This window comes from Drosophila teissieri, chromosome 2R, assembly GCF_016746235.2.
Source record: "Drosophila teissieri strain GT53w chromosome 2R, Prin_Dtei_1.1, whole genome shotgun sequence".
In the NCBI taxonomy this organism is placed as follows: domain Eukaryota; kingdom Metazoa; phylum Arthropoda; class Insecta; order Diptera; family Drosophilidae; genus Drosophila; species Drosophila teissieri.
The window spans coordinates 22,416,973-22,443,382 of NC_053030.1; the positions used below are offsets into that span (position 1 = coordinate 22,416,973).

The 26,410-nt window shown below is 47.0% G+C and overlaps 5 protein-coding genes across 19 annotated transcripts; 3 read left to right on the top strand and 2 right to left on the bottom strand.

Annotated features, from left to right (window-relative positions):
* Positions 1-145: 145 nt before the first annotated feature.
* LOC122612384 lies at positions 146-1,549 on the top strand. The gene is made up of 5 exons (XM_043785956.1): positions 146-284; positions 353-559; positions 621-693; positions 756-931; positions 989-1,549. The coding sequence occupies exons 1-5, from the start codon at positions 146-148 to the stop codon at positions 1,417-1,419; spliced, it is 1,026 nt and encodes a 341-aa protein (XP_043641891.1). The 3' UTR covers positions 1,420-1,549.
* LOC122612383 (nucleosome assembly protein 1-like 1) lies at positions 1,530-3,642 on the bottom strand. The gene is made up of 6 exons (XM_043785955.1): positions 3,523-3,642; positions 2,921-3,028; positions 2,370-2,838; positions 2,170-2,310; positions 1,918-2,106; positions 1,530-1,854 (listed from the first exon to the last, which is right to left on the bottom strand). The coding sequence occupies exons 2-6, from the start codon at positions 3,004-3,006 to the stop codon at positions 1,624-1,626; spliced, it is 1,116 nt and encodes a 371-aa protein (XP_043641890.1). The 5' UTR covers positions 3,007-3,028; positions 3,523-3,642; the 3' UTR covers positions 1,530-1,623.
* An 804-nt stretch (positions 3,643-4,446) lies between these two features.
* Positions 4,447-14,051, top strand: LOC122615164 (solute carrier family 12 member 6). Of its 11 annotated transcripts, none has more exons than XM_043790092.1 (23): positions 4,447-4,580; positions 4,809-4,996; positions 6,075-6,230; positions 8,194-8,385; positions 8,726-8,859; positions 8,918-9,000; positions 9,070-9,172; positions 9,266-9,371; positions 9,434-9,563; positions 9,623-9,741; positions 9,812-10,030; positions 10,086-10,242; positions 10,297-10,556; positions 10,622-10,874; positions 10,935-11,297; positions 11,359-11,545; positions 11,604-11,819; positions 11,883-11,990; positions 12,302-12,355; positions 13,001-13,093; positions 13,409-13,542; positions 13,604-13,743; positions 13,801-14,051. In XM_043790092.1, the coding sequence occupies exons 3-23, from the start codon at positions 6,095-6,097 to the stop codon at positions 13,890-13,892; spliced, it is 3,279 nt and encodes a 1,092-aa protein (XP_043646027.1). In that variant the 5' UTR covers positions 4,447-4,580; positions 4,809-4,996; positions 6,075-6,094; the 3' UTR covers positions 13,893-14,051. The 11 variants fall into 11 exon arrangements, with proteins under 11 accessions (XP_043646027.1, XP_043646018.1, XP_043646029.1 ...); XM_043790083.1 differs by having other exon boundaries at positions 6,075-6,206; XM_043790094.1 differs by having other exon boundaries at positions 4,809-4,973.
* Positions 14,052-14,225: 174 nt separating this feature from the next.
* On the top strand, positions 14,226-16,067 carry LOC122615143 (WD repeat-containing protein 47). Its single transcript, XM_043790050.1, has 5 exons — positions 14,226-14,412; positions 14,579-14,736; positions 14,799-15,201; positions 15,262-15,485; positions 15,540-16,067. The coding sequence occupies exons 1-5, from the start codon at positions 14,377-14,379 to the stop codon at positions 15,763-15,765; spliced, it is 1,047 nt and encodes a 348-aa protein (XP_043645985.1). The 5' UTR covers positions 14,226-14,376; the 3' UTR covers positions 15,766-16,067.
* Positions 15,900-24,939, bottom strand: LOC122615141 (calcium-transporting ATPase sarcoplasmic/endoplasmic reticulum type). 5 transcript variants are annotated; one of them, XM_043790048.1, is made up of 10 exons: positions 24,564-24,699; positions 21,589-21,736; positions 21,496-21,513; positions 21,329-21,411; positions 19,082-21,253; positions 18,907-19,022; positions 18,608-18,844; positions 18,430-18,547; positions 18,243-18,360; positions 15,900-16,158 (listed from the first exon to the last, which is right to left on the bottom strand). In XM_043790048.1, the coding sequence occupies exons 2-10, from the start codon at positions 21,704-21,706 to the stop codon at positions 16,130-16,132; spliced, it is 3,009 nt and encodes a 1,002-aa protein (XP_043645983.1). In that variant the 5' UTR covers positions 21,707-21,736; positions 24,564-24,699; the 3' UTR covers positions 15,900-16,129. The 5 variants fall into 5 exon arrangements, with proteins under 5 accessions (XP_043645983.1, XP_043645984.1, XP_043645982.1 ...); XM_043790049.1 differs by lacking the exon at positions 15,900-16,158 and adding an exon at positions 16,574-16,712 and having other exon boundaries at positions 24,564-24,700; XM_043790047.1 differs by lacking the exons at positions 15,900-16,158; positions 24,564-24,699 and adding an exon at positions 24,814-24,939 and having other exon boundaries at positions 16,936-18,360.
* Between the last annotated feature and the right edge of the window lie 1,471 nt (positions 24,940-26,410).

Here is a 26,410-nt window from a genome sequence, read left to right on the forward strand (position 1 = left end):
TGAATGGAGCCCCTTTGGCGCCAAAGCCAGTTCTTCATCGATTGCCGACCATATCGAATTGTTATCTCTGCGGCACACCAAACTCGTTTTATACGACGTTTGTACTGTTGTTGCCTTTCATTTTCAGTTAACACTCCAGATAACGATGCAGTTGTTCAGTATTTTTCACTCAATCCTAATTGTTTGCTTCGTTCTTTTGATTGATGGGACGCACTCGAAACTGAATCTTAGATATGCGATCTTGAGGCAAAAGCAGGCAGCCAAGTCACAAAATGACACTTTGGGTATGGATTTAGTGGAGAATGGAGAAAGTTTCTGCTGGATCAGCGTCATGTCGATGTTTTCTATGTAGCCTATCAACAGAGAATCAAGTACGATGCCCAGAAGACCATGAAGGTGGTGTTCTACAAGAACAACACCAAAACCATGGAAACTTCGGCCTACGACGATGCCTACGATCTCAGTGGGTCAGGGTGCTCGCCCTCGGACAAGTTCGCCATAGTTCTGCATGGCTGGATTCAAAGTTGTTCGGACGCGTGGGCGCTGTCACTTATTGAAAGTGAGCATTTTATGCATATGTAGATGCTAAAGTTTCAAGCCACTCGAAATATCCATTTCAGGGCTCAGTTATTACCGCGGCGGTTGCGTGATGTGCATAGACTACAGTGTGGTGGCCAGTTCCTCGTACATGTGGTGGGTATTATCTACCCTAATGATGCACGCAAGCTCCGATTCTCATTCTCTGCCACTTAAAGGCTTTACACAAACTTTGACGTCCTCACCGGAGCCATATCCTCCATTATCCTAACGCTGTTTAGCCAGGGATTCGACCCAAAGAGAGGCTACATGTTTGGCTTCAGCTTCGGCGGACAACTGGCTTCGGCAGTGGGCAGATCCTTACGGCCACACCACATAATCGAAAGCATAGACAGTCGGTATCTAAAGTGTTATCTCAGCCACACCCAGTAATTAGTGTACTAAATTGTAGCGTGTGATATGGCCGGACCCGGGTTCGATCCCATTGCGGTCGACCACTCGAAGGCCGGCAAGCATGTGCAGTGCTTCCACTCGAGCCGCGACAAGGGCACCTTCGTCTACTCCTGCCACCGGAACATAATGCTGGGCAGCTGCGGCCTCAAGCAGCCCTCGGTGGCCAGCCAACTTCACCTGGGCAGCCATGGCCTCTGCGTCGACATATACATCAACACGTTCGACTACCCCTTCTATGCGCTGAACTCCACGCCGCCGGAATGCTTCACCTGGCAAAAGGCGGCCAGAATACCAGATGGCTACACAGTGGGCTACGAGGAGAACTTCGACAGCCAGATCACGGGGCAAATCTTTGTGCCCACCAGCTTGCACTACCCCTACAACTTGTCCAAAAAACAGCTAAAGTTGCTGGCTAAAGGTGGTGCTTAACAGATCTCATTCGGATCAGGAATCAAGAATAGCTACCTCAGCAGATTTATGTTTAAATCAAAGTCAACCGAGTTCTAATATCATGTAGGTTTATTCGAGTTCAGCTCATATCGTTTGTAGTTAAGTTTTTATTCACCAAAAATATATTTCAAATCAAATTTGAATTATGTATATACATTACATCGGTAATCCGGCCATATCAACCTACTGATTCGGGCAGTCGTTGGGCGACTGTTTCTTGTTACCGCCCGGCCCCTTGGGGCCCTTTGCTGGCGGTGCATCGTCGTCGTCGTACTCGTCCTCCTCGTTCTCGTCAAACTCCTCCTCATCCTCGTCGTCCTCATCGTCGACAATGTCGCCAGTGTAGTAAAGCACTGCTTTTGGAATAATTCTGGCGCGCAAGAAGTGACCAATCTCGAAGTCGGTGGCCAGGATCTGCGAAGCACAAAACACAGATCAGCAAGTGCCCCAGCGGAAGCTGATGTCGGGTGAGCTTACCTGCTGCGAGTCGTCATCAATTTCCTCCTCGTCGGTCGGGACCTCTGGTGGGCTGAAGAAATTGAAGAAGGAATCCGTTGGGACCTGCTTGACGATGGTGCGCACTGCGCCGCGCTCCTTGTGCTTCTGCTTCTTGCGGATGGTCTTCACAGTAAGGTTCATCTTCTTCTCCCAGTTAATGGTGCACCCCTGTAATTGGATTTGTGCATTCGTTTAGTCATCCCTTGCTGTTGGAGTGTCCACCTATCTTACCGTGCACTTGTAAATCTCTGGGCCTTCGAATGCGAACGGATCCTCGGGATCTACGGTGGACTTCAGAACGTACTGTTTTGTGAGAACAGAGTTGGAGAAGTACTCGTTCTTGTCGAAGTGGAACTCCAAGGTGTACGAATGCTATGAAGAATAAAGCTAGTTAGACGGGCAGGACTGTTGGAATGTGGCCAAGAACTCACCCCGTCGTCGTACTTGATGGAAATATCGATCAGCTTGCGGATAGCGGGCTCGTCATGGGGCTGCACCATCTCAGAGAGAATGGCTGTGTTGCGGAACACGGTCAGCCAGAAGCCGGGAATGCCCTTGGCATCCTTGGGAATACTTTTCAAACTGCTCAGGGCCTCGCGGAATTGCTCGGCATCGGCCTCGTTGTCGGTCGATGGCTCCGGTTCCTTCCACTTGGGTTTCTCCTCGGCGGGGTCCACCTTGCCCTCGATGATCTCCTTGCGCTTGTCGAACAGCGGCTGGTACTGCACCTGGTACTTCTGCTCCAGCTTGTAGACCTCCTCAAAGAACTCGGCCTCGATCTTCAGGTGCTCCAGCTGTAGGTTTTTGAGGGACACAATCCGATTCTGCACCGGAGCCGGCAGCGTCTTGACCATTTCCTGCAGGTACTGCCGCCGCAAGACCGAGTTCATGTAGGCGGGCCTGAAAAGTAGGTTGGGTGCGTCATTGTCCTGCTGCGCTGCGCTTGCCAAAATGTCGCCACCCCTCCAACCCCTCTACTTACATCGACTGGCAGTCCGAGCCGGACTTCTCATCCTCGACTTCGTTGCAGGACTCGGGGTCGACGTTTCCTTCGGCTGGGGCGTCCATTGTTCAATAAATGCTGATCTCACTGCAAGAATCTCGATTAGTTTCGGTTTTGGTTTCGGTAGCTACTGCAAATGTTGCACTCTGCAACTTTTTCGCAAGTGATGTACAGACTGATGTACACATGTGCACATGCATATGTGCAGATTCTTATACAGAAAATTCCCACTGCGTTGCCATCCCAGACTGGGTGCACTTGCGAAAAGGGAGCCACATATTTACGCTTACAGCTGAATATTACTGAACATGTAGCATATTCGCACTCATAGAAGGGCGTTGTAAAAACTAATACGCCATTCGGCGAATAGGCGTGCGAGTGTGTGTGTGTGTGCATGTGCGATTCAAGCGAATTACCATACATCGCGGTCTGGGAAAACACGTGGTGGATGGAATGAAGCCCGTTTGTAGGCGGAATTTGTGGGCTAGCAACCACTTTGACCACAGACACCAGCAGCCAGTGCCTGGGCGGTGAATTGGGCCTCCGAATTGCCGGCAATCAGTCAGAAATTCGCCACTTACCTTCGGTTGGAACAGACGCACGATGAGCACCGCCACGAAAATGTTCAAAAAGGAACGCTTCGGTTCGTGGGTGAGGAGTCCATTTTCTTTCGAAACGTGCTATTTCATGACGAGCTACGGCCACATTAATTTCCTAGCAGAGACGCAAACCTTCAAAGTGCAACAATTATTTTTAAATTTTTATACTTTCAATTAATAACTTAAACAGGTCAAGCACAAATTTTACTTACATAATACAAATTTAGTTTGTTTCATCTTCCACTTTAAATTCATTTATTTGTTTTGCAAAGGCAATTGTGCCCCTAACAAGCAAAGCTTCATTTTTATTTTGGATCAGATCAGTGGTTAGTTTCATTGATTTAATATATATAATTAAGCTATTCAATTTTAATATGTTCAGCATTAAACTTTGCGTTAGCAATATAGCGATAAGATTTAAGAATCGGAGAACATTTGATCCTTAATTGCCTATCGATACTATCGGCTAAATCAAACCGAATAAAACAGCTGTGGCTTGAGTTAAAACTCTTTTTAAAGGATCCAAACTTAAAATTAAAAGAGCCTGATTTAAAATATATAAGCATCTTGAAGAGCTTTTCTCAAATACGTTCCTTTTTAGGACGTGGGCCAACAAGTTTTGATATGCTGACCCAACTATCGGCTCACTTAGTGATTAGTAAATTCTGAACAATTTTGGATTTGCGCCAGCTAAAAAAGCACAGGATTGAACTTATTCCGCTTAATCCGTTCCGATTTACGGGTTTATTAACTTCTAGAGAAAAAAAAGGCAAAATACGTGGCAGGAATGTACTGTGTAAACTTTGAAATTATGCCAAATACGCGCCATTCTGGAAATTAAAAATATTTTAGGCCTCAAGATATATATATATGTGTACATATAAAATATATGCATTTACACACGTACACCCACATCGGCGCAATTCTGATGCCCATATAGCCAATAGCTAATTAGACTCTGTTCACTGCCTTGTAAACTTGGCGCGGAATCAGTACTTTTTCTGCGTTCACGGACGAGGAGGCGGATTCATCATAAGATGGTATCATGGGTGCTAATTGCCATAAGCATATCTCTGGCGGACGTGTTTTCCAAAATACAATCGCCACTCGGCGTCCCCTATGCGTTTACATTTGATTTCAATTAGACTTTTCATTAATACTACGCTTTCCCCCACTCGCGATTCCAAAGTATATACGCTGGAAAATCATTTTGTATTACTCATGCGCCTTTAATATGATAGTTTTATTTTATTCGTACAATTGAAAAGTTCACCAACGTTGGGCAGCAGGAGCCGAAGCCCCCGAAAGTAAACACAATTCCTCAAAGGACGTTGCCGTTGGCTTTGCCCAGCACAAGTGGATCGCATCGGATCGCATTGGATCGGATTGGAGAGGATTGAAGAGGAGTGGAGCGGATTGGATCGTCGGTGAAGGCGAGTTGAAGGCGCTTGTCCAAGTAAATCGAATCCCCCAGCCAAGGGCCAAAAGCATTCCCGCACGACTAGTGTCCAGTGTCCATTGCCTCGCCTAGCCTGGCCTGGGTGGGCACGTCCTCGGGTTAGGTAACACCGTCCAGTCCATCCTGCACCACCACCTCTACGTATCTACGTATCTGCGTACGAGTATGTGCGTGCGTGTGTGCATATGCGGACTTGGATGTATCTGCTTGCAGCTCTTTGTGTTCCACGTACATAGACCCGTATCTGCGCTAATCTATCTGCCCCGCGTTGTGTGTACGCGGCTGTGAGTGACCCAATCGATGGGAACAGATTTGTGCACTTATCAGCGCGCTGCTGGTGGCCACCACCTGGGCCAGCTGCCTCGTTCCCGGGTTCGGGATGAGCCCGATCTCGCTGTGCGCCCTTCTGCGCGGATTGAAGGCCACATATATGCGCGCCTTTCAAGCAGTCGGTGCGAATCACAGTGGCAGGGTCAGGGAACCGCCAAAACTGTTCCCACACGACGGCTGCCACTCCGCACCGCATCTTGGGTGGCCGCCAAGTCGTGTCTTATGTAACCAAGCCGGTGACATAACACCGCCGAGACCCACTAAATGGCACTAAATGGTCGTTATCTTATGCTCGCAGCAGCGAGTGCGGGGCGATTAGCGCCAAAGATCGGAAACAGCCTTTATCTCTGGCCCAAAGTGGAGCATACATAGCAGGTGCAGTTGCCCATTTCGGGCAGTCACCCACTAAGTTCGATGGTCATGTGATAGCGGACTAATCTTATGCAAATAGTGCGACTGACTAGATACCTTCGATCACGGGTTATCACACCCGTTGAGGTGCGGCCGAAATGAAGAGGCCAGACTAAGCGTCTTAGTAGTTGGTGGCTTGTGGGCTTTGGAATTCGGAATACGGAATACGGAACCAAACGAAATGGTATCCTTATCTTGGGGGCTTATGTGAATTCGGAACCAGCCGCACTGGACTAGCGATCGTCGGGAATGCTTTTGATCGCTAATTCCTAGCCGTGCCCTCCGGAGGGTCTCCGTGGTGCCAGCGACGCTACTAATGTCATTCCGATTTCAGAGTGCCTTACATCCGGAAATATGCCAGATAGATTTCAAGTTACGAAAGCTGACGAGGACACCGCGTTGGACTACAACCAGGATGAGTCTGCGAGCGGCAAGCTACTGGGGGACATTCACGACGAAACCCTAGGTGAGAACTTTGGGTCGTACGATGGTAAGGATGTTTGCTTTTTATTTTTATTTTTTTATAACTATTATTTATTATATTTTATAATTAACTATAAGAGCTCGTATAAAATACTTGCTGCCTTCGAAAGACTTTAAAGATTGCAAGATAGATACTAAGAAAGATGTATACATACACGCGAACAATACGCTTTGAAGAGATTGTGCCTGCTCCTTGATGTGTTTCGTTCCATCAGCGCACTTCGTGTGCCCACCCCAGGCACACGCATTTCCCCTCCCTCGAGTGACTACTGTATGCCCGGATAGAGCTTACGGCCCTGCAATCCTATCCTGCGCTGCCCCAGTTGCCCGAGTTGCCCCAGTTGCCCTCAGTTGCCCGAGTCCAGGATGTCCTGGTGACACATTTCGCGGCTGCTGTAAGCCAAAGCTCGTTGTACCTGCCGAAAGCTCTCATCAAGAGAGATAGAGAGAGAGAGAGCGAGATTCAGAGAGTGAGAGAGGGTCGTCCAGGCGGCGCAGCTTTCTCGCAATCCCTTCCAGCGGCCGTCGGATGCTGGGCGAGAGTGGCTGGCTGGCTAGCTGGCTGGTGGGCAGGTCCTGGCCAAGGCAGTGGGTTCAGTGCGCCCACTGGGCTGTGGGCCAAAATATGGAAATGTACACCTGCAACGAGGCTCTCTCCACTCTTCTTGCTCTGCTTTCCCCTTTCCGCTCTACCTCTTTCTGCTCTCCACTCTTCCCAGCTCAGCTCAGCATCGCTCTCGATTTCGCTCTCCGCCACGAGTGTGTGTGTATTAAAAATGTGTGTAGACAAAAGCTTTCGATTTCATCTCAATTGAACGCTCAGGGTCCTGGGCAACATAATTTTTATTCGGCCGAATACCAACAGTTTTCTTAGTTTTTCTATTAATCCGAACGAAAAGTAGCATACATCTGAGCGTTTTCGCTCGTCTAAAATAACTTTAGAAGGAGTCTTCTTTCGCATAATACAAAATACCTAAAAAAACATAAAAAAATACAACAAAAAAACGAGAAAACATGAGAAACCAGTTCTTTTTGAGCACCTTTAACAAATAACATACTTTAAACAATCGACGAAATTCTAACAATAATCAAATACATGAATACAAGTGCGTTCAACCACACAGTGTGTCCAAATTCTTTTCCGGAGACCCGGAGCCCGGATCTGGGGGCACTCGGTGTCGAGGATTACCCCGCATTCCCATACAAAGGCCTCATTTCGTAACCATTTTCAGCTGCATTCCGCACTTTCGGTGCATTTGGCCAGCTCGAGAGCCGCTTGACGGCGAAAAAGGACGACTCTACAGCATTTATTTACCGCCCCACGACGACGGCCTGAAAATCCTTGACCTAAATTAATCGGTTACATATTTTTTTTTTTGGTCCGTGCTGGCTCAACTTTCGCAGCAGCAGCATCCCTGCCTGCTGCACGCAATTTTTGATCCACATCCACACCCACACCAGCCACCGATTCCGATTCCGAGGTCCTGGGGCATTTGCCGATTAGGAGCTCCCTCCCGAAAACCCAAATCTCGAGTATATAGGCACACGTCCCCAGACATGTGAATATATACACCGCATCGGCCACGCCTTTCGGTTATATAACGCCGATGCGTGGAGCTCCGCCTGCGGAAGGACCATGCCCACTTAGTTCTTAGTTCTCGACCACGTTCTAGTGTTACCTAATTTTAAGTGAACAAAGTGCAATCTAGAGAAAGGGTTTGAAGCCAAACAACCAACGTTAACATGCAAAGTAACAGTGCAAAAGATGATTCGGATGAAATGGAAATAATACCATCCGAACACAATGGTACAGTTCTCGAAACCAAAAATGAAGGTATGCCTTGGATCGCAGGGTCGTCTCGTCAATTATTTCTTATATACTCGTATACTACTAGTACTACTTAGTAGCTTGATTACATAACGTGAGAGGTTCTAACTCCAGTCAATCTCCACCGCTCCTCCTTCCACAGACTCAGGGGATATCCACAGGGCGGAGGAGAACCAGAAGTCCAGCATCGACCCAAATCTATATCTGTACGACGATGACTTGGAGACCAGGCCCCATATATCAACGTTCATTTCATCAATTGCCAATTATGAGAACACGATACCAGCGGCCACCGATCCCGATGCAAAGCCGGCAGCTCCATCGGCTCGAATGGGTATGTTCGCCGCGCATTAATTAACTTACTTGTGCCATGTTCCCCCATATTGAAAGGCGTACAAATAAAAGGCCGCACAATGGAATCGCAATGCTCGCAGCACAACAACGCTGTGGACCAATGATTGCTGTAATCCCCTCAAAGTCTTTCAGCCTTCACTGTGCGGCGGAATATTATAGAGCTGTCCCAAAGTGTGCAACAGTGTAGTATGCCTTTGAGGTGCTGAGTGCATACTTTCGGGCACCTCCTTAAATGGTTTTATGGACCTGGTGACTTATGGCGCTTCCCCAAAGCATTTCCCATTTATATCTAACGCTCTAACGTGTGAATGTCTCATAAGGTACCCTAATTGGAGTGTTCTTGCCATGCATTCAAAACATCTTTGGTGTCATATTGTTCATTCGGTTAACATGGGTTGTTGGAACGGCTGGCGCCGTGTGTGGATTCTTGATTGTTCTGACCTGCTGCTGTGTGGTAAGCGCATCCTGCAGCTGAGCCCACCCACTCGACCTCACCCGACTCCTCTTTGCAGACAATGCTAACCGCGATCTCGATGTCGGCCATTGCAACGAACGGGGTGGTTCCGGCGGGCGGGAGTTACTTCATGATATCACGGTAATTACTACAATGTCATTAGTAGTGAGTAGTAAGTAGTAGCAGCTCTAATGGTGTCACCGTTAACAGATCCCTGGGCCCTGAATTCGGTGGAGCGGTGGGAATGTTGTTCTATACGGGCACCACTCTAGCAGCGGCGATGTACATCGTTGGTGCCGTGGAAATCGTATTGGTGAGTTAAGAGCCCCCACTTCCACTCGCACTACCAGTCGCAGTTCCACTCAAAAGTGCCATTACTTAAGCACTCATTAATTATTCATTGCAGACATACATGGCGCCGTGGGCATCGATATTTGGGGACTTCACCAAGGATGCTGACGCGATGTACAACAATTTCAGGGTCTACGGCACTTTGCTGCTCATCTTTATGGGTGAGTTAAGCCCGCTCCCCACTATTGAGGAGCAAACATTAATGTCTCGCCAACAAATCAAGGTCTCATTGTGTTCCTGGGCGTGAAATTCGTCAATAAGTTCGCGACGGTGGCCCTGGCCTGCGTCATCCTTTCGATAATAGCGGTCTATGTGGGAATATTTGACAATATCCATGGCAACGAAAAGCTATAGTAAGTATGCGCCAAGTATGCCTCTTGAGCGGCCACTTAATCTCGGCGCCCGTTTGCAGCATGTGTGTTCTGGGAAAACGACTCTTGAAGGACATCCCGCTCGAGAATTGCACAAAGGAAGACTCCTTCTTACGCGACATATACTGCCCAGATGGTAAATGCGAGGAATACTACCTGGGTAAGTTGCTTCCATACATGGAGAGTTAGTTTTCGCACCGATACTAAAATCCCTCAACTTGCTTCCACAGCCAACAACGTGACCAAAGTCAAGGGCATCAAGGGGTTGGCCAGCGGAGTGTTCTACGACAACATCTTCCCTTCGTTCTTGGAGAAGGGCCAGTTCATATCCTACGGCAAGAATGCAATCGACATTGAGAACACCAGTGGAGAGTCATACAACCAAATCATGGCCGACATTACCACGTCGTTCACCCTTCTTATCGGCATCTTCTTCCCATCGGTCACAGGTTAATACTCCCTTGCACATTCAACTGTTCAGATATTTAACCAAATCTATACTAGGCATCATGGCTGGCTCCAATCGGTCGGGCGACCTGGCTGACGCCCAGAAGAGCATACCCATCGGGACGATATGTGCCATTCTAACCACCAGCACAGTCTACTTGTCCAGCGTTATGTTCTTTGCCGGCACTGTGGACAATCTCCTGCTGAGGGACAAGTGAGTAGCATAGTTCTTCTGACTCTTACACGCCTTATTTCCCTACTATTCCAGATTCGGTCAGTCTATTGGCGGCAAACTGGTGGTGGCCAACATAGCCTGGCCAAATCAGTGGGTCATTCTGATTGGCTCCTTCCTCTCCACCTTGGGCGCTGGTCTGCAGAGTTTAACTGGAGCACCCCGCCTGCTGCAGGCGATTGCCAGGGATGAGATCATCCCCTTCCTGGCTCCGTTTGCCAAGTCCTCGAAGCGTGGCGAACCCACCCGTGCACTGCTCCTGACCATCGTCATTTGCCAGTGCGGCATCCTGTTGGGTAAGCATCGAATCGTACCGTTTATATATATATGTGGTGATATTAATATCAATATGCAAAAACAGGCAACGTGGACTTGCTGGCTCCTCTGCTCTCCATGTTCTTCCTCATGTGCTACGGCTTTGTCAACCTGGCCTGCGCCGTGCAAACCCTGCTGAGGACTCCCAACTGGAGACCACGCTTCAAGTTCTACCACTGGAGCTTGTCGCTGATCGGCCTGACCCTGTGCATATCAGTCATGATCATGACTTCCTGGTATTTCGCACTGATTGCTATGGGAATGGCCATCATCATCTACAAATACATTGAGTACCGAGGGTGAGTTAATCACATGAGTTAATATGCATCCACAGCAAGCTCTTATTCCGCTAATTGCAGTGCTGAGAAGGAGTGGGGTGATGGCATTCGTGGAATGGCCCTTACCGCCGCCAGGTACTCGCTCCTCCGCCTGGAGGAAGGCCCACCGCATACGAAAAATTGGCGTCCCCAAATTTTGGTGCTTTCGAAGCTCAACGACAACCTCTTGCCAAAGTACAGGAAGATATTCTCCTTTGCCACACAGCTGAAAGCTGGCAAGGGATTGACGATTTGTGTGTCTGTGATAAAGGGCGACCACACCAAGATCACCAACAAAGCCGTGGATGCGAAGGCCACGCTGCGCAAGTACATGACCGACGAGAAGGTGAAGGGCTTCTGCGATGTCCTGGTTTCCCAGCAGATTGGCGAAGGCCTCAGCTCAGTGTAAGTTGGCTTAGCATTTGAGGGATGACTGAGGCGACTAATGACTGAATTCTGCACACAGCATCCAGACCATCGGACTGGGAGGCATGAAGCCCAACACAGTCATCATCGGATGGCCGTACAGCTGGCGGCAGGAGGGCAGGAACAGCTGGAAGACCTTCATCCAAACGGTCCGCACGGTTGCCGCCTGCCACATGGCCCTCATGGTGCCCAAGGGCATCAACTTCTACCCAGAATCAAACCACAAAGTAGTATTTACCGCTCCGAATCCCAAGTTTTCCATGAGTAATATGTCCTTCTCTTCAGATCGGTGGCAACATTGATATCTGGTGGATTGTCCACGACGGTGGTCTGCTCATGTTGCTGCCCTTCCTGCTAAAGCAACACCGCACCTGGCGCAATTGCAAGCTAAGGATCTTCACAGTTGCTCAAATCGAGGACAACTCGATTCAAATGAAGAAGGATCTGAAGACATTCCTCTACCATCTCCGAATCGAGGCCGATGTTGAAGTTGTTGAGATGGTATGATATGGCAGCAAGGATATATTTCAAACCTATTAATGATTTTATCGTTGCTCATTGCAGAACAACAGCGATATTTCCGCTTACACCTACGAGCGGACCCTGATGATGGAACAGCGTAATCAGATGCTGAGAGCATTAGGTTTAAATAAGAAAGAAAACTCCAAAGTGGTAAGTGGTCCACATCTGAGGCGACTGCCACCCACGTCATCTGTACTTCTGCGAACTGAAGAACATCAATCATTCAACTCATTCTTGTTTTGTTTATACGGCCATAATGCACATTAGACTTTCATTTACTTTAATCTTTATTAGCATAGTTATTGTATGCGTTCGATTTGAAGGTTGCGTATTTTGATTTCAGTAATTGTTAAGAGGAAACCATTTTGCCCTTTGTTTCTCATGAACTCCAATTTTCATACCATATTACTATCTGAGATCCAAATTAAAACTTTACACTTTATATATTTGAAAATCAAAAGGTTCAGACTATAATGGACTTTAAGGAAACACCCAGTGATAATAAAATGTCTTTGGTAAAGAGTATAAACAGATTGCCTATCTATCGATATATCAAGATACAAACTATTCATTGCCCGAACTTTGTATGAAAGTATGAAACCTGATTGTGTGTATCTCATCAGTGCATTTCTCGGCAGGAGCACGTGCTCCTTTCATCTCCATACCTACCATAATCCTTATATGTTGTGTCAATGTGATGTTGCTAATGCTCACCCTTCTATCTAATATAACTCTGTCAAATTGCAAATTATTCTCAACACCGCGTGCCTCGAAATCACGTCTTTTTCTACAATAATCTATGATTAGTGAAATATGTTTCTTTATTTCCTAGAAAGATTTGCTTTAGACCGCGTTCTTAATAATTCTTATATTTTATTACGACAGTTTTCAAATTTAAACAAAGTCTTCAATAATAATATATAACCTATTGAATGCGATAAAGAAAAGTCGGTAAACTTTAAATTTAAAATCCTTATTTTAAGTCAATGCAATGGGACTTGGATCCCATCTATATATTCTCATTAGGGAAATAAAGTAAAATTAGCGTTTCCTGCTTTGCGTTTCCGGTTTGCATCCCGAGAATAGCTACCTCTCCTCTGATATTGGCCCATCCACTCTGCTCCAACCTTTTCTCATACTCCTCATGGTGACATTTTCAGGTTCAAACAATTGTAGACCACCATTATGACGCCACCAAAACGGCGTCTAAAGTTCGCTTCGCCGATCCAACTATAGAAGAAACACAGCATCACGTATGTACTACCTTAAGATTTTTATTTACCATTGTCTCTAATCTCTCGATAAACACATATGACATAAAGTTAAGTGAGATCAACGACTCATCAAATGTAAGCCTGGAACATTTTAGTTTTGAAGCATAATCCACAGTAGAACGCGAAATCCATTCCTGAATTAACTTGAGTTATGTTCTAACTGATATTTTCGCTTTTTACATGGTTGATTTTACGTGAACTTTTGAGTTTTTTAATTCGACGGCACTTGTCATTCGAGCTCAAGGATCATACTACTTGAGAGATCTGATAATGTGACTGCTTGTAACTCTGCAGGATTCTCAAAACGACGAGAAACGTAACTCAATTGATTTGGATGGTCCCGAGAATGCGGACACACCCGAAACTACTTCTAACAAGGATGAATCGACAGAGAAAGCCGACGGAGACTTCAAGTCCAGTGTGAAACCGTATGGATCAGCTCTCCTTGCCCACTACATGGTGTCCTAATTGTCCTTATATTTTCCACAGGGACGAGTTCAACGTTCGTCGCATGCACACAGCAATAAAACTAAACGAGGTTATTGTAGAAAAGTCCCAGGACGCCCAGTTGGTCATAATGAATCTACCTGGACCACCTAGGGAAGTGAGAGCGGAGCGTGAAAGCAATTGTAAGATCTGAAACGAGAGTATGTGAAGCATAACCTAACCATCTATCCATTTCGTAGATATGGAATTTCTGGAGGTATTAACAGAGGGCCTTGAAAAAGTGTTAATGGTTCGCGGAGGAGGCCGAGAAGTTATAACAATTTACTCTTAAGAGCATTAATCGCTCAGTTTTATAAGAGTTCGCAACACTAGACAAGTTTAAGAATCAATCAAATTTTTAAAGAAGGTTATTAATTTGTTATATTCAATCATATGTCCAAATATTTTATTTTTACGTAAATAAAATATCGAAAAATTGTAACAATAAGAACCGCACGCCTTTCATTTCGACTGGATCTATACATATATTTATTTACCCTGGTAACGTCGCTTGGAAACGGAGTAAACAGCGCTTTGCAGATACTTTACCTATCTTTCTACAATTGTAACGTAAAATCAGATGCATCCGAAAGATTGACCAACACTGCGCTCGGTGGTTTCTCCCCACTTTTGTTATTTCAACCGTAGCGAGTTGTACGTTCTATTACCTTGGATGGCTTAGACATTTTGTGGGCGAAACAGATCCGATTGAAGCTCCGGAAAATACTCAAAATACGTGTGAAAAGCTATAGAGATCCTCGGCAACCGCTCCATTCATGAATTCGGAATCGAGGGACCTGGATTTGGGAAAGGTGCGAGTGCCGATCAGCCATTAAAGATGGCTCTGTTTATTTTGAACACGCAAGCAACTTTTGGTGGCCAGCAAACAAAAGAGTCTAAACATATGCATCTGGGTTGATCCGATCCGAATGACATGTACACCTGTAACCCATTGATTGACCATTTTCTCTGCCACAGGGCGATGTAGAAAGGCCGCACTTCGAGGCGGTTACCACACTGTCGGACTCGCAGGCGATTCGGAGCGTCGACTTTCATCCGAATGGAAAGTTGTACGCGGTGGGCTCCAACTCCAAGACCTTCCGCATCTGCCAGTACCCCGCGCTCTCCAAGCTGAGGTAATTAAATTGATTTAGTAGCTTGCCCATCTCAAACGTGTCTCCCCTTAAATCCCATGAAGACATGGACACCAGACCGCGGTGTATCCCCCATCCGTTCTCTGCAAGCGCACGAAGCACCATCGGGGATCCATATACTGCACCTGCTGGTCGCGGGACGGGGAGCTCATTGCCACCGGATCGAACGACAAGACCATCAAGTACATGCGCTTCAACAACGACACCAACCAGCTGGTGGGCCACGAGATGGAGCTGAACATGCACGACGGCACGGTGCGGGACATGTGCTTCCTGGACGACTCGTCCACCAAGTCCAGGCTGCTGGCGAGTGGCGGCGCCGGGGACTGCAAGATCTACATCACAGACTGCGGAACCGGCACTCCCTTCCAGGCCTACAGTGGTCACACTGGCCACATCCTGTCCCTCTACAGCTGGAACAACGCGATGTTCGTGTCGGGATCCCAGGTGGGTCTGCAGAAGATCTTACCCTGCCGCGCATTAACCAGTTACGATGATCTGTTTCAGGATCAAACGATACGCTTCTGGGATCTGCGAGTGAACGTCTCTGTGAACACCCTGGATAGCGATCGGAAGGATGGCGGTCTGGAGAGCTCCGCTGTAACCGCGGTCTGTGTGGATCCCACGGGCAGGCTCCTGGTCTCTGGGCACGCCGATAGCTCCTGTACGCTGTACGACATCCGGGGCAACCGGCCCATTCAGCGGTTCTATCCCCACACCGCCGAAATAAGGTAGTACCTTGGAGATACCCTCTCCCACTTGGCTAACCCTCCACTTCCTCAAAGGTGCGTCCGATTCTCCCCATCCGCCTACTACATGCTGACGTGCAGCTACGACAACTCGATCCGGCTGACGGATCTGCAGGGCGACCTGGCCCACGAGCTGTCCTCCGTGGTGGTGGCGGAGCACAAGGACAAGGCCATCACCATCCGGTGGCATCCGACCGAGTTCTCGTTCATCTCCACGTCGGCGGACAAGACTGCCACCCTGTGGGCTCTACCTCCCTCGTAGGAGGAAGGCTCCATGTGGCCTAGTGGTCCAGTGACGGCTTTAACTTCGTTGTCGATATTGTATTTCCGCAGAATAGTCCAGACTGATCTAATTTATTAAATAAAACCAACCCGACCGCAAGTGAAAGAGACCCGTTCTAATTTATATATTTGGTATATATTTATTTAAATCCGTTCTTACTAACCCACAGTTCCATTAATATTTTACTTTCTAAGGCAAATAAATTGATTTATGTTGGATTTAATGTTGCAGTTGCAAGTAACAGGGCTGGCTTAGCGATTAATACACGAATGATAAAGGCAGAAAAATTTGTCCTCCTTCACATTCACTTTCACATTCGTATCGGCTTTGGTGGTCCAAACCTCTACATCCTGTCGACGACGACATCAGGAACTACAATTTCGGGGGCGAATACGCATTATTACCGGGGATTCTCGATCTGAAGGGGTTAACCAACGCAAGAGCAAACCAAAACTCGTGGGTGGGATGGCGATGGCGATGGAGTGGCACTGGGTACCAGTTAAGCGGGCGGCATCTTCCGAAACTCTGGAATTTGGCAGCGTCGGTGGGATCGTACTTACAGCCTAGAGGATTGGAGTTTCGGGTTGATACTGTGGGTTGGGTGTGGGGTGCTACTCGGATTGTGGGGTAAGGGGGGTAATTGAGTAGAGTACACAGGCCGGGTTCGGATTTCTTGTTTTATTGTTTCGTTTACGTTTAGATATCTTACATGCTGAATTTCAAAACTGTGTGTTCTCGGTTATGCCGGCGAGTGCGACGATAATGTACTAGACCATAATGTACAGCAATTGTTCTTTTCTACATTCGCATCGACTTGGCGCACCCGGACATAATGTAATAACTGCACGTACTTTTCTAAAGCAGGGATGGATTCAATTTGTGTTATGGTAACTAATCGGGGTCCAGTTAATGAAATCTGGGGTTGACTGTATAAAATAAAACAATAGTTCATTGAGAGATGGTAGGTAGGTAGCTGGGCAGTTGGAAACGAAAAGGTCGTCGGCCAAGAAGGATTCAGGTGCACCAACGGGTCACGTGCATCGTGCAAGCAAACGGAATTAAGAAATATGAACTGGGAGCAGCGAACATAAGCGTTGGGACACGGGGATTCTGGGAGCCCAGTCGTCCGGTTTCGTAGAGCCAGCACGGTTTAGTTCTGCATAATTTATTTCTTTAATGTTAGGTGTAGGTAATTTTTGTTTAATCAATTCACAGCGTCTCTAATTGTATAACAGAGTAAATTATGTATAATGTTAATTTAAGTAGGTATTCTATAGAATGGTAGAAGGATTACTTAACTCCTTACAACTGAGACTGACATAAGTTACACATGTTCTTTCAATAAGTCCCCAATATTTTCTATTCGGCTACTCAGATGCATTTTGCATTATGTACGATTGCCAGAGTCCTGATCCTAATCATTTGCTCATAGATGTACATACAATACAATACAAATGGAAACGGACACCGAGACGCTGATGTGGCGCCCAGATCTGGGGAGCTAACTGCGTACCGAGTCATTATCTACTTAATATCTTGTGCTCAAAAAATTCTTACAATAATGGAATGAATGAACCAATATTTGCATTCGGTAAATACTCGTGGGGGATTCAATTACGTTAAACAAACCCAGGGGAAAGGATAGGATAGATACAACTCTTAAAACATTAGGACGCTCGGTTGGAATCTTTTAAACATCAACGCACAGATTCGACTTGAAAAGTTTATTGGTATTGGTTCTACTTAATGGGATTAAACAAGAATTGTTCGTGAACATTCGTCGATTGTAATGTTTTGTTCTTCTGCATGGTTAAGCCTACACTTTAGTATTCCAGTTACTAAACACAGAGACGAAATGGTTAAGTTACAAAAGTTTGGTTTAATACAAACAGCCATCTCATTTCCAGAGACTTGGATTTCCCTACACGGTTCTCGTTTGGCAACCCGGTGAAATTAAATGACAAAAACTAACTAATGCGATTGAATGTGCCGGTGTGGAACTTTCTTATGTATATAGAGCATTGTATGTACAAAAAGCAATCCTGCTAAATTTAATAATATACAAACACAGATATCTATGTAGGGTATACGCGTGTTAGATAAATCGTTAGCTCATAGAAAATATTGATCATTTAACGCTGTTTGTTCAAAGCCAAAAGCCAGGAGCGAGTCAGTCGGCCCATCTTTTGGTGCCACCAGTCAATTCTGTGACACCGGGTGGAAATCAGTAGTATTTGGGAACAAACTTCATGGGGTTAAAGTCGTTACGTTAGATGTATATAATTGTGGGTTCTTGTTTCTGTTTATATTTAGTAACATTTTATACTAGAAATTAGAATAATGAAGTTGGGCTTATGGATTATAATTATATTCTTAAAGCATCATAGCGTACAGCAGGCCAAAGAAGACAGCCCACATTAACACAATCCCATGCATCTTATATATAGGACTCTCACCATCTGCGATTTTTCTAGCAACAAACTTCAATGTCTCATCTAATAAAACTACAGGAATTGAGAATTTCATCACAGTTATCCATTCTTCTGCAGACAACGGTGTCACTTGGAAGACGGTCTGTAAGAAAAACGGGCGGCTGGGTTAGTTTCCGAGGCGCAAAAGGGCTTATCATCGCTCGATACTTACGGAGAGGACATCGACGTAAAGAATAACAAAGTGAAGAGTGAAGGAGAGTGCCATTGATCCAATCAGCCACAGGTTGCACCATGGGGGCATGGTAATCAGCGACTGGTTCTCGGACAAGCTGTCAAACAAAGGCGTTCGGTTCGTATCTGTCGTGTCCATCAATCGTTATCTCACTCACCTGTTCATTGCGTTCAACATTTCGATTGTCACCAGCACGGACAAAGCCATGGTCATCGCATGGGGGTCGCTGAAGATCTTGCAGTCAACGCCCTTGAACTCGTCGCCACCGCCCAAGCAGGACAGATGGTGAGTCAGCTGCCAGTAGGACAGTTTTGGTCCCTCATCGGAGAACACGAACCACCAGGCGGCGGCACCGACGGTGGCAGCGCCGACATAGAATCCAATAGCCATGTAACTAAAATGCAATTGAGGCCAAGTTAATACCGAGTAAAGGATGTGTGCTTTTGCGCAACCCACCGGAAGAACAACCATCCGGAAATGAGACCCTCATCGGCCTTCCTGGGGGGCTTCTCCATGATATCCAGATCAGGGGGGTTGAAGCCCAGAGCGGTGGCTGGGAGACCATCAGTAACCTGTGACCACGTAACCATTACTAACCACCCCAAATGGTAAATACGCCATTAGGACATACCAAGTTGACCCAGAGCAGCTGGACGGGAATCAGAGCCTCGGGCAGGCCAAGGGCAGCAGTAAGGAAGATGGAGACGACCTCACCAATGTTCGAAGAGATGAGGTAGCGGATGAACTGTTTCATGTTGTTGTAAATAGCGCGACCTTCTTCAACGGCAGACACGATGGAGGAGAAGTTGTCATCAGCCAGCACCATTTCGGCGGCAGACTTGGCAACAGCGGTACCAGAGCCCATGGCAATACCAATCTCAGCCTTCTTCAGGGCGGGGGCGTCGTTCACACCATCACCAGTCATAGCGGAGATTTCGTTCATGCTCTGCAGGAACTCAACAATCTTGGACTTGTGCTGGGGCTCCACACGGGAGAAGAGGCGGGAACGGGCAACGGCAGCCTTTTGTTCGGTGGGGGAGAGGTCGTCGAACTCGCGACCCGAGTAGGACTTGCCAGTGGTGTCCTCGTCCTCGGAGAACACACCGATCCTGCGGCAGATAGCCTCGGCAGTGGCCTTGTTGTCGCCAGTGATCACAATAACACGAATACCGGCGGCACGGCAGCGCACAATGGAATCGAAAACTTCCTTACGGGGGGGATCCAACATGCCCACAACACCAACGAAGGTCAGGTTCACCTCATACTGGTAGAACTTGGTGGAGTCACCCAGATCCATCTCATCGGGCTTCATGGGGCTATCGGCAACGGCCAGAGCCAGGCAGCGAAGGGTGTCGCGTCCAGTACCGTACTGGCCGGTCAGGGCGAGGATCTTGGCCTTCAGGGCAGAGGTCAGAGGAACCTTGCTGGTTCCAACGCGGGCGTGTGTGCAGCGCTCCAGAACACCCTCGGGGGCGCCCTTCACGAACAACTTGGGGCCAGTGCCCAGGCGGGAGGCCTTCAGGGGGGTGCAGTACGAGGACATGGATTTACGATCGCGAGAGAACTCCAGGGTGAATTCCTTCTTCCACTTGGTCTCGATCTCACCGCGGCAAGCGATGGCAGCCGAGCGGCGGTCCAGGCCAGACTTGTTCACGCTGAAGCTGTTCAGCTTCTCGGCCAGCACAATCAGGGCGGTCTCGGTGGCTTCGCCGACCTTCTCGAAGGCCTGCTTGAACTCATTGTAATCAATAGCGGAGTCGTTGCACATAATGCAGATGGTGGACAGTTCCTGCAGGGTATCGTAGTCAGCAGCCTTGATGCGCTGACCGCCAAGGAAGACCTCACCGATGGGCTCGTAGGTAGAGCCGGTCATCTCGAATTCCAGGAAGCTGCTGTCGTTGCCTTCAACCTTGTCGAAGATGAACATGCGGGAGACGGACATCTGGTTGGTGGTGAGTGTGCCGGTCTTATCAGAGCAGATGACAGAGGTGCAACCCAGGGTCTCGACGGAGGGCAGGGAGCGGACGATGGCATTCTTCTTGGCCATGCGGCGGGTGCCCAGAGCCAAACAGGTGGTGATGACGGCGGGCAGACCCTCGGGGATGGCAGCCACAGCCAGAGCGACGGCGATCTTGAAGTAGTAGATGGCACCCTTGATCCAGGAGCCTCCGTGAGCGGGGTCGTTGAAGTGGCCGATGTTGATGGCCCAGACGGCCACGCAAATGACGGAGATGACCTTGGACAGCTGCTCACCGAACTCGTCCAGTTTCTGCTGCAGGGGAGTCTTGATCTCCTCGGTCTCGGACATCTCGGTACGGATCTTGCCGATGGCGGTGCTCAGGCCAGTGCCGATGACGACGCCGCGGGCCTTGCCGGCGGCAACGTTGGTGCCGGAGAACAGGATGTTCTTCTTGTCCTGGTTGACGGCGCGGGGATCGGGGATGGCATCGGTGTGCTTGATGACGGAGACAGACTCACCGGTAAGGATGGACTGATCGATCCTAAGAGTGGTCGAGTAGATGTGGGTGATACGGATATCGGCGGGGATCTTGTCACCGACAGACACCTCCACCAGGTCACCGGGCACGATCTCTTTCGCGCGCACCTTCTGGATGCCGGACTTGTCCTGGCGCACCACCTTGCCCATCTCAGGCTCGTACTCCTTGAGGGCCTCAATGGCCGACTCGGCGTTACGCTCCTGCCATACTCCCACCACGGCGTTGGCTATCAGGATAAGTAAAATAACTAGGGGCTCTACAAATGCAGTGAACGTTTCCTCGTGTTCCTCAAACAGGGCGAGAACCTAGGGATTGCAGATGGGAAGAGAGTGGTCGTAACTAAGTTTAGGGGTGGGTTTTCTTTTTGCTGCTGCACTTACAAATGAGATGATGGCTGCCAACAGCAGAATCTTCACCAGCAGATCGTCGAACTGCTCCAAGACCAGCTGCCAGATGCTCTTTCCTGTGGAATACAATGGTTATTATAATAAATGCATACAGTGACGTAGGGGTGGGGGCAGGGGATCTGCTCGGATTGTGTTCGCACCTTCCTCGGTCGGCAACTCTGTAACGATAAGAAAACAAACACGTCAGTCGATTTGGACTCGGAATGCGGCGGGGGATTACGCGCGACTCTCACCATTGGGTCCGTATTTCTTCTGGTTAGCCTTGATCTGGTCGAGGGTTAAGCCGCGCTCGGCGTCCGTTCCGAAGAAAGTGAGGGACTGTTCGACGGTTTTCGAGTGACCGTCTTCCATCTTGATTCGTTATCCTCTTCGTTCAGTGGCCTGCGTCCAGTTTCCGGGCGATTCAGGTGGCGATTTGAAAGTAGACACAAGGCAAGGGGCTCATTTTAATTCTCTGGCAGGGCTATTTTGCTGTATTCTAGGCTCTATTCAACGACTGACTGGAATAGCAAGTGTGTATGCACGTATGTTTGCACACACATATGTATGTACATAGGTACATCTGTGCTGGCATGTACGTTTGCAGTTAAAACTACCTCATTAGGTTCTGAATAAGTGGTCGTACATGTGCATGTGCACGGTACTCGGCTCACGGGTACTTTCCAACATACGCACATACACAGGTGCTACATGCTAATTCCCCGATTTCGGTCACTTCTGATCGGGCCCGGATTGGCCACTACTATCGCGCAGTTATCGCGCCAACTTGGGATCGGATTGTGCGGATCAGGTCGGAGAATATGCTGGAATATTGCTTTACTATGATGGTCGGGATGGGGGCTGTTACCCTGGCCAAATCGCTCCGCTTATGAGATTCACACACGTGTCACTTCGCACAACAGACGCAGTTCTCGATTTTCTATTCTCAGTTTCTGCGGGGGATTGGGGGATCTGGTCCGTGATCCAGGTGCTCTGCTCCTACGTTAACCTCGCTAAACGACGCACTGCGTGTGTTAAGTACTTTTTTCCACTGACTCTCTATATAATATAACCCATGGCGCTTTTTTCTGAATATGTGTGCTGATAACTATTGCACTAAGTACCAAGCCGCGATTTTCTGCCTATCGCCGTTCTGTCTCACTATGACACGACATTATTCGCACAAGACAGGGCTGACTGAAAACGTATATCGTGCGAGTTACGTTATTTGTGCAGAGCTGTCTCTTTATCTAACTTTTAACCATTCGTAATTCCTGGAGTTATTGGATTATCCTACCTTTTCGCTTAACTTCAACTGACGCGTTCAATTTGTGCCACTTAACTGCGATAGCCGGCGTTATCGATAACTGGGAACCTTAACTGCGATGGTTAACTGTTGAGTTTCCGTGTTCAATAATACCGATAGCTGAGGTGGGTAAGGAATTTAAATTGTTGCCGCAAACAAACTAATCAGGAGGCATACAACTAATCCCTAATAAACAACTGAAGAGTTTCTTTGTTAGAAAATACCTGTACCGTTAAAAGTCAAATTGTAATTGCGTTCGAAAACCGAATGTTTTTACTCCTTTCTCTGGCGTAAATCGAACTGAAATCCTTATCACGAATGGTTAAACTTATTAATACATTGTCATATTTCCACTTAGCGAGCGACAGAGACAGCCGCACTGTTTCGGCCACACAACAAGCAACACTATTCTTTTCGCGCATTTTGTGCTCAAATTAATGAGATCGAGATCAAGAGCCCGCAATAAATAGATCTGGGTGCCAGGTATTCGCCAGCAGCGACATTTTTCAATTTTAATTTTAATCTTTTTCGCGACCAGACACTAGAATCAGGCCATACGGGGAATTTTGAACGGCAGCCAACTCGCATAATACTTGAATATTATGCTGGGGACGGCATAATTACATACGTAACTTCTGATAACTAGGCTTCTAGAGTTGGCCGCCTTCAAAAGGCGTTACTCGTTTTGAAAAACTGTCAAGCAATGTGCTCGAAAACTACTTATATTTTGGGCACACAGACGTGTGTTTCGAAAACATCATCATGCATATAGCCTATATACCTCTAATGATCACATGTGTGTGTGCATTATGGAGCAAAAAATCGCCTCTGTCCGAGAGATGGGCTAAAAATAGCGTCCTAGCACCCGAAAAATACAGCTCAATTTTGAACATTCGTAGATATAAAGATATAAAGATATGTACTACTAGGACCACATAAATAAGTTTGAGTACATATACAGAGAGACGATCGTAGGGAGAAAGATTCCTATTCTGCGCGGTTATATGTACGATTTAACGGCTTATGATATTGCGAGCAGAGATATCTCTGTTCCACGCTAATGGATGTCGACACTTGTGCGATACGCTTCCCACGTCCCCGAATCCGAATCCGAATTTCCGATTGACATGTCCACCAAAGGGGTTGTATAATAGCTGGGTGGGTTCAAAGAAAGCTGTTTGGGGCCTGCTCCTGGGATGAATGTACTTCTAGCAATCCGATGACACGAAAGATCTGTGTTTTCAGGGATTTCCTACAACTGGAAGGCAGTTACAGTCACTAACCGAAGTAACCACCATTAAACTACGAATGTGAGCAGTTGAGGGGGTCTAGAGGTTGTGTTCTGAGCGTTTTACATGGGCTACAGGTGCAGTACAAGTCATGGATCATTCGGATTCGGGTACGAATATTCCCAACGGTTGCGGTTGCGATTGCATAACCAGATTTTCAATCACAGATACATAGAGCTCGGGCACTTGGAAAACTTTACATCTGTGTCGGAACGGAACGGATCGGATCGGATCGAATCTATTCGTGGAGTGCTCACGTATTGGTGACATTCAAATTTTCGATTCTATCCGGAGGCGGAGGTCGAGGTCACCGAATCGTCGCCCTTACGGATATTGCATATGTAGATAGATAGATTGAACTACGAGTTTTGGACTCTCGGGGTGGCAGGTAAACTGGGGGCAAGAACACTTTGAGTTTGAAGCACGGTTTTCGAGTGTAAGCATGTTCGTATGTAGATATGTAGGCATTTCAATAACTTTTGGTTTCCAGTTTTTGGTTTTATCTTTAAAGCGCGCGTTTGAATTTTTTGATATTTTCAGGGGTTTATTTGGTTTACCCAATGGATTTGGCAGTTTGGAGTATATCACTGGCGTATTCGCTTTGGAGTTGTTGCAGAAAATCAACAAAACTTACAATTATTATTCCTAGCAAAAATTCCGTTATTATATAATAATTTATTTCAGTCGGAAGACCAAGAGCTAACACAAAGATCGCGCTATTATAACGATCAACGGCAACTGAACGCAAGGAGAACGCTGCTCGATGAGAGTGTCTATTTGAATTACAAAATTCATATATTTTGGCAAAATTCCCAAAACTACATACACTCTCTATTTTGGCCCGGGAAAATACTTTTAGCACGCACAAACTTTCGAGCACTTACCACCTATCCTATCCTATCGTATCCAATGCGATCCGAATTCGAATGGTGGCGGTTCAGATCTGCTCGTGCAGCTCGTTCGTACCTCGCCGAGGTAGACTTCTCCGCTCCGGTCCCCTTAGACATACATACATATATGCGACTAGGTATAGGTGGGAATACCATGAGCACACGGGCATCATCCATCCACATATGAACGTATGTATGTACATATGCATGTGGCCGATCTTCTCGGATCCGCGGGAGCGCACGGCCACGAAAGTCTAGAGCAATGGCAATGTGGCGAGATCACTTCTGCCTGTGCCTGTGCCTGTGCCCGTGCCTTTGCCTGTGAGTAAGTGTGAGTGCAGACGTAGTTCGAGAAATGCACGTGTGTTTGTCTAATATTTAGAAATCGGTATTTTTAAACCAATCTGGGGAAATTATGCTGGGTTGTGTGGAAGGGTTTGTCACTCAAAGGTGTTTCTACCTTGGCTGCGAACTGCTTCAAGTGGGTCATATTTTGGGTCCTTTGGCATGGGTCCTGGGGAGTGTTGGCACCTGGCTATGCTTACTCCATTCCACTTTCACTAGGTTAGAATATATCATAGTTATCCATAGCGGCCCTTTAAATATTTTACTTATCCTTGTCCACATACCACTCCTGAATGACTTTCCCAGCCCCAGTACTTATTTCCCTTCTCCAACCTAGTCAAACTGGGATCCATTCACAAGGGGAATGGAAATGGAAAGAGCATCACCCAGTCGGCCGACGAATCCGTCATTCTTTCTTTGGCTTTTCTGCCTTTTTCCCCAATTTCAGCAGAGACTGGCAGCCGTCGACTATTTTTATTTATAGGCTTGTAATGCCCCTACGGACTCGGACTCTCAGATCTTGGCAAGAGCGCTCTCCGCACACGTTTCTGCCGTATGATATCCGCCATCCGCTATCCGCAATCCGCCATCAACCATCCGCCTTGTGCAGCAGCTATTACGACTTTTCACAGAGACCCATAAATATGCATTTGGCTACTATTTTACCTCTATATGTCTAGGCCAGAACTTTTATAAGCTACCTATACCTATGTGTATATTTAAAAATGTTGATAAATGACAATGCAGCCAGAAATTGTGATTTATTTTGGTACCAGCAAATCTGGGTTTGATGCGGTTGTCAACCGCTGGACATCGTATATTTAAGAACGCGCTAACTGATAATGTTAAATGGCCACTGAATCCTTTTAATAATTCAGGATTTCAACCAGAAGTACAACGGTAGCTTTCTTTATCAAAGGGGGTAATCATATAATAAAAACCTAAATACTATGCATTATAATAACACAATTTAATGTATCTTATCACATGCTTTGTAATTGTTGCCTTTTATTACATAATGCAAGTTCAGCCAATGAGATGCAAGGTAATTTTCTGCTCTAACCAATCTTCCATTATCAAAATGGTTAAAAGTAGATATCCTACTTAAATTCAAATACATTTAGCTCATCAAAGCAAAACACACCTATGGTGCCTGTTATTACACAACCATTTGCCAATTATTCATTTTTTCATAATTTCAAATTGCGTAATGACAAAGAGAAGACATCGCCACCCTTAACATCAG

Bases quoted from the DNA above. Each gene is read 5' to 3' on its own strand.
- LOC122612384 (XM_043785956.1), top strand. From the start codon at position 146: ATGCAGTTGTTCAGTATTTTTCACTCAATCCTAATTGTTTGCTTCGTT. The intron at 560-620 runs GTGAGCATTTTA...TATCCATTTCAG, and splicing joins GGCGCTGTCACTTATTGAAA to GGCTCAGTTATTACCGCGGC. The intron at 694-755 runs GTGGGTATTATC...TGCCACTTAAAG, and splicing joins GCCAGTTCCTCGTACATGTG to GCTTTACACAAACTTTGACG.
- LOC122615143 (XM_043790050.1), top strand. From the start codon at position 14,377: ATGAATTCGGAATCGAGGGACCTGGATTTGGGAAAG. The intron at 14,737-14,798 runs GTAATTAAATTG...AATCCCATGAAG, and splicing joins CCCGCGCTCTCCAAGCTGAG to ACATGGACACCAGACCGCGG. The intron at 15,202-15,261 runs GTGGGTCTGCAG...GATCTGTTTCAG, and splicing joins TGTTCGTGTCGGGATCCCAG to GATCAAACGATACGCTTCTG.
- LOC122612383 (XM_043785955.1), bottom strand. From the start codon at position 3,006: ATGGACGCCCCAGCCGAAGGAAACGTCGACCCCGAGTCCTGCAACGAA. The intron at 2,311-2,369 runs GTGAGTTCTTGG...TATTCTTCATAG, and splicing joins CCATCAAGTACGACGACGGG to CATTCGTACACCTTGGAGTT. The intron at 2,107-2,169 runs GTAAGATAGGTG...ATCCAATTACAG, and splicing joins CAGAGATTTACAAGTGCACG to GGGTGCACCATTAACTGGGA.
- LOC122615141 (XM_043790047.1), bottom strand. From the start codon at position 21,706: ATGGAAGACGGTCACTCGAAAACCGTCGAACAGTCCCTCACTTTCTTC. The intron at 21,254-21,328 runs GTAAGTGCAGCA...TGCAATCCCTAG, and splicing joins TGGCAGCCATCATCTCATTT to GTTCTCGCCCTGTTTGAGGA. The intron at 19,023-19,081 runs GTATGTCCTAAT...ACGTGGTCACAG, and splicing joins AGCTGCTCTGGGTCAACTTG to GTTACTGATGGTCTCCCAGC.
- LOC122615164 (XM_043790092.1), top strand. From the start codon at position 6,095: ATGCCAGATAGATTTCAAGTTACGAAAGCTGACGAGGACACCGCGTTG. The intron at 6,231-8,193 runs GTAAGGATGTTT...CTCCTTCCACAG, and splicing joins GAACTTTGGGTCGTACGATG to ACTCAGGGGATATCCACAGG. The intron at 9,173-9,265 runs GTGAGTTAAGAG...TATTCATTGCAG, and splicing joins GTGCCGTGGAAATCGTATTG to ACATACATGGCGCCGTGGGC.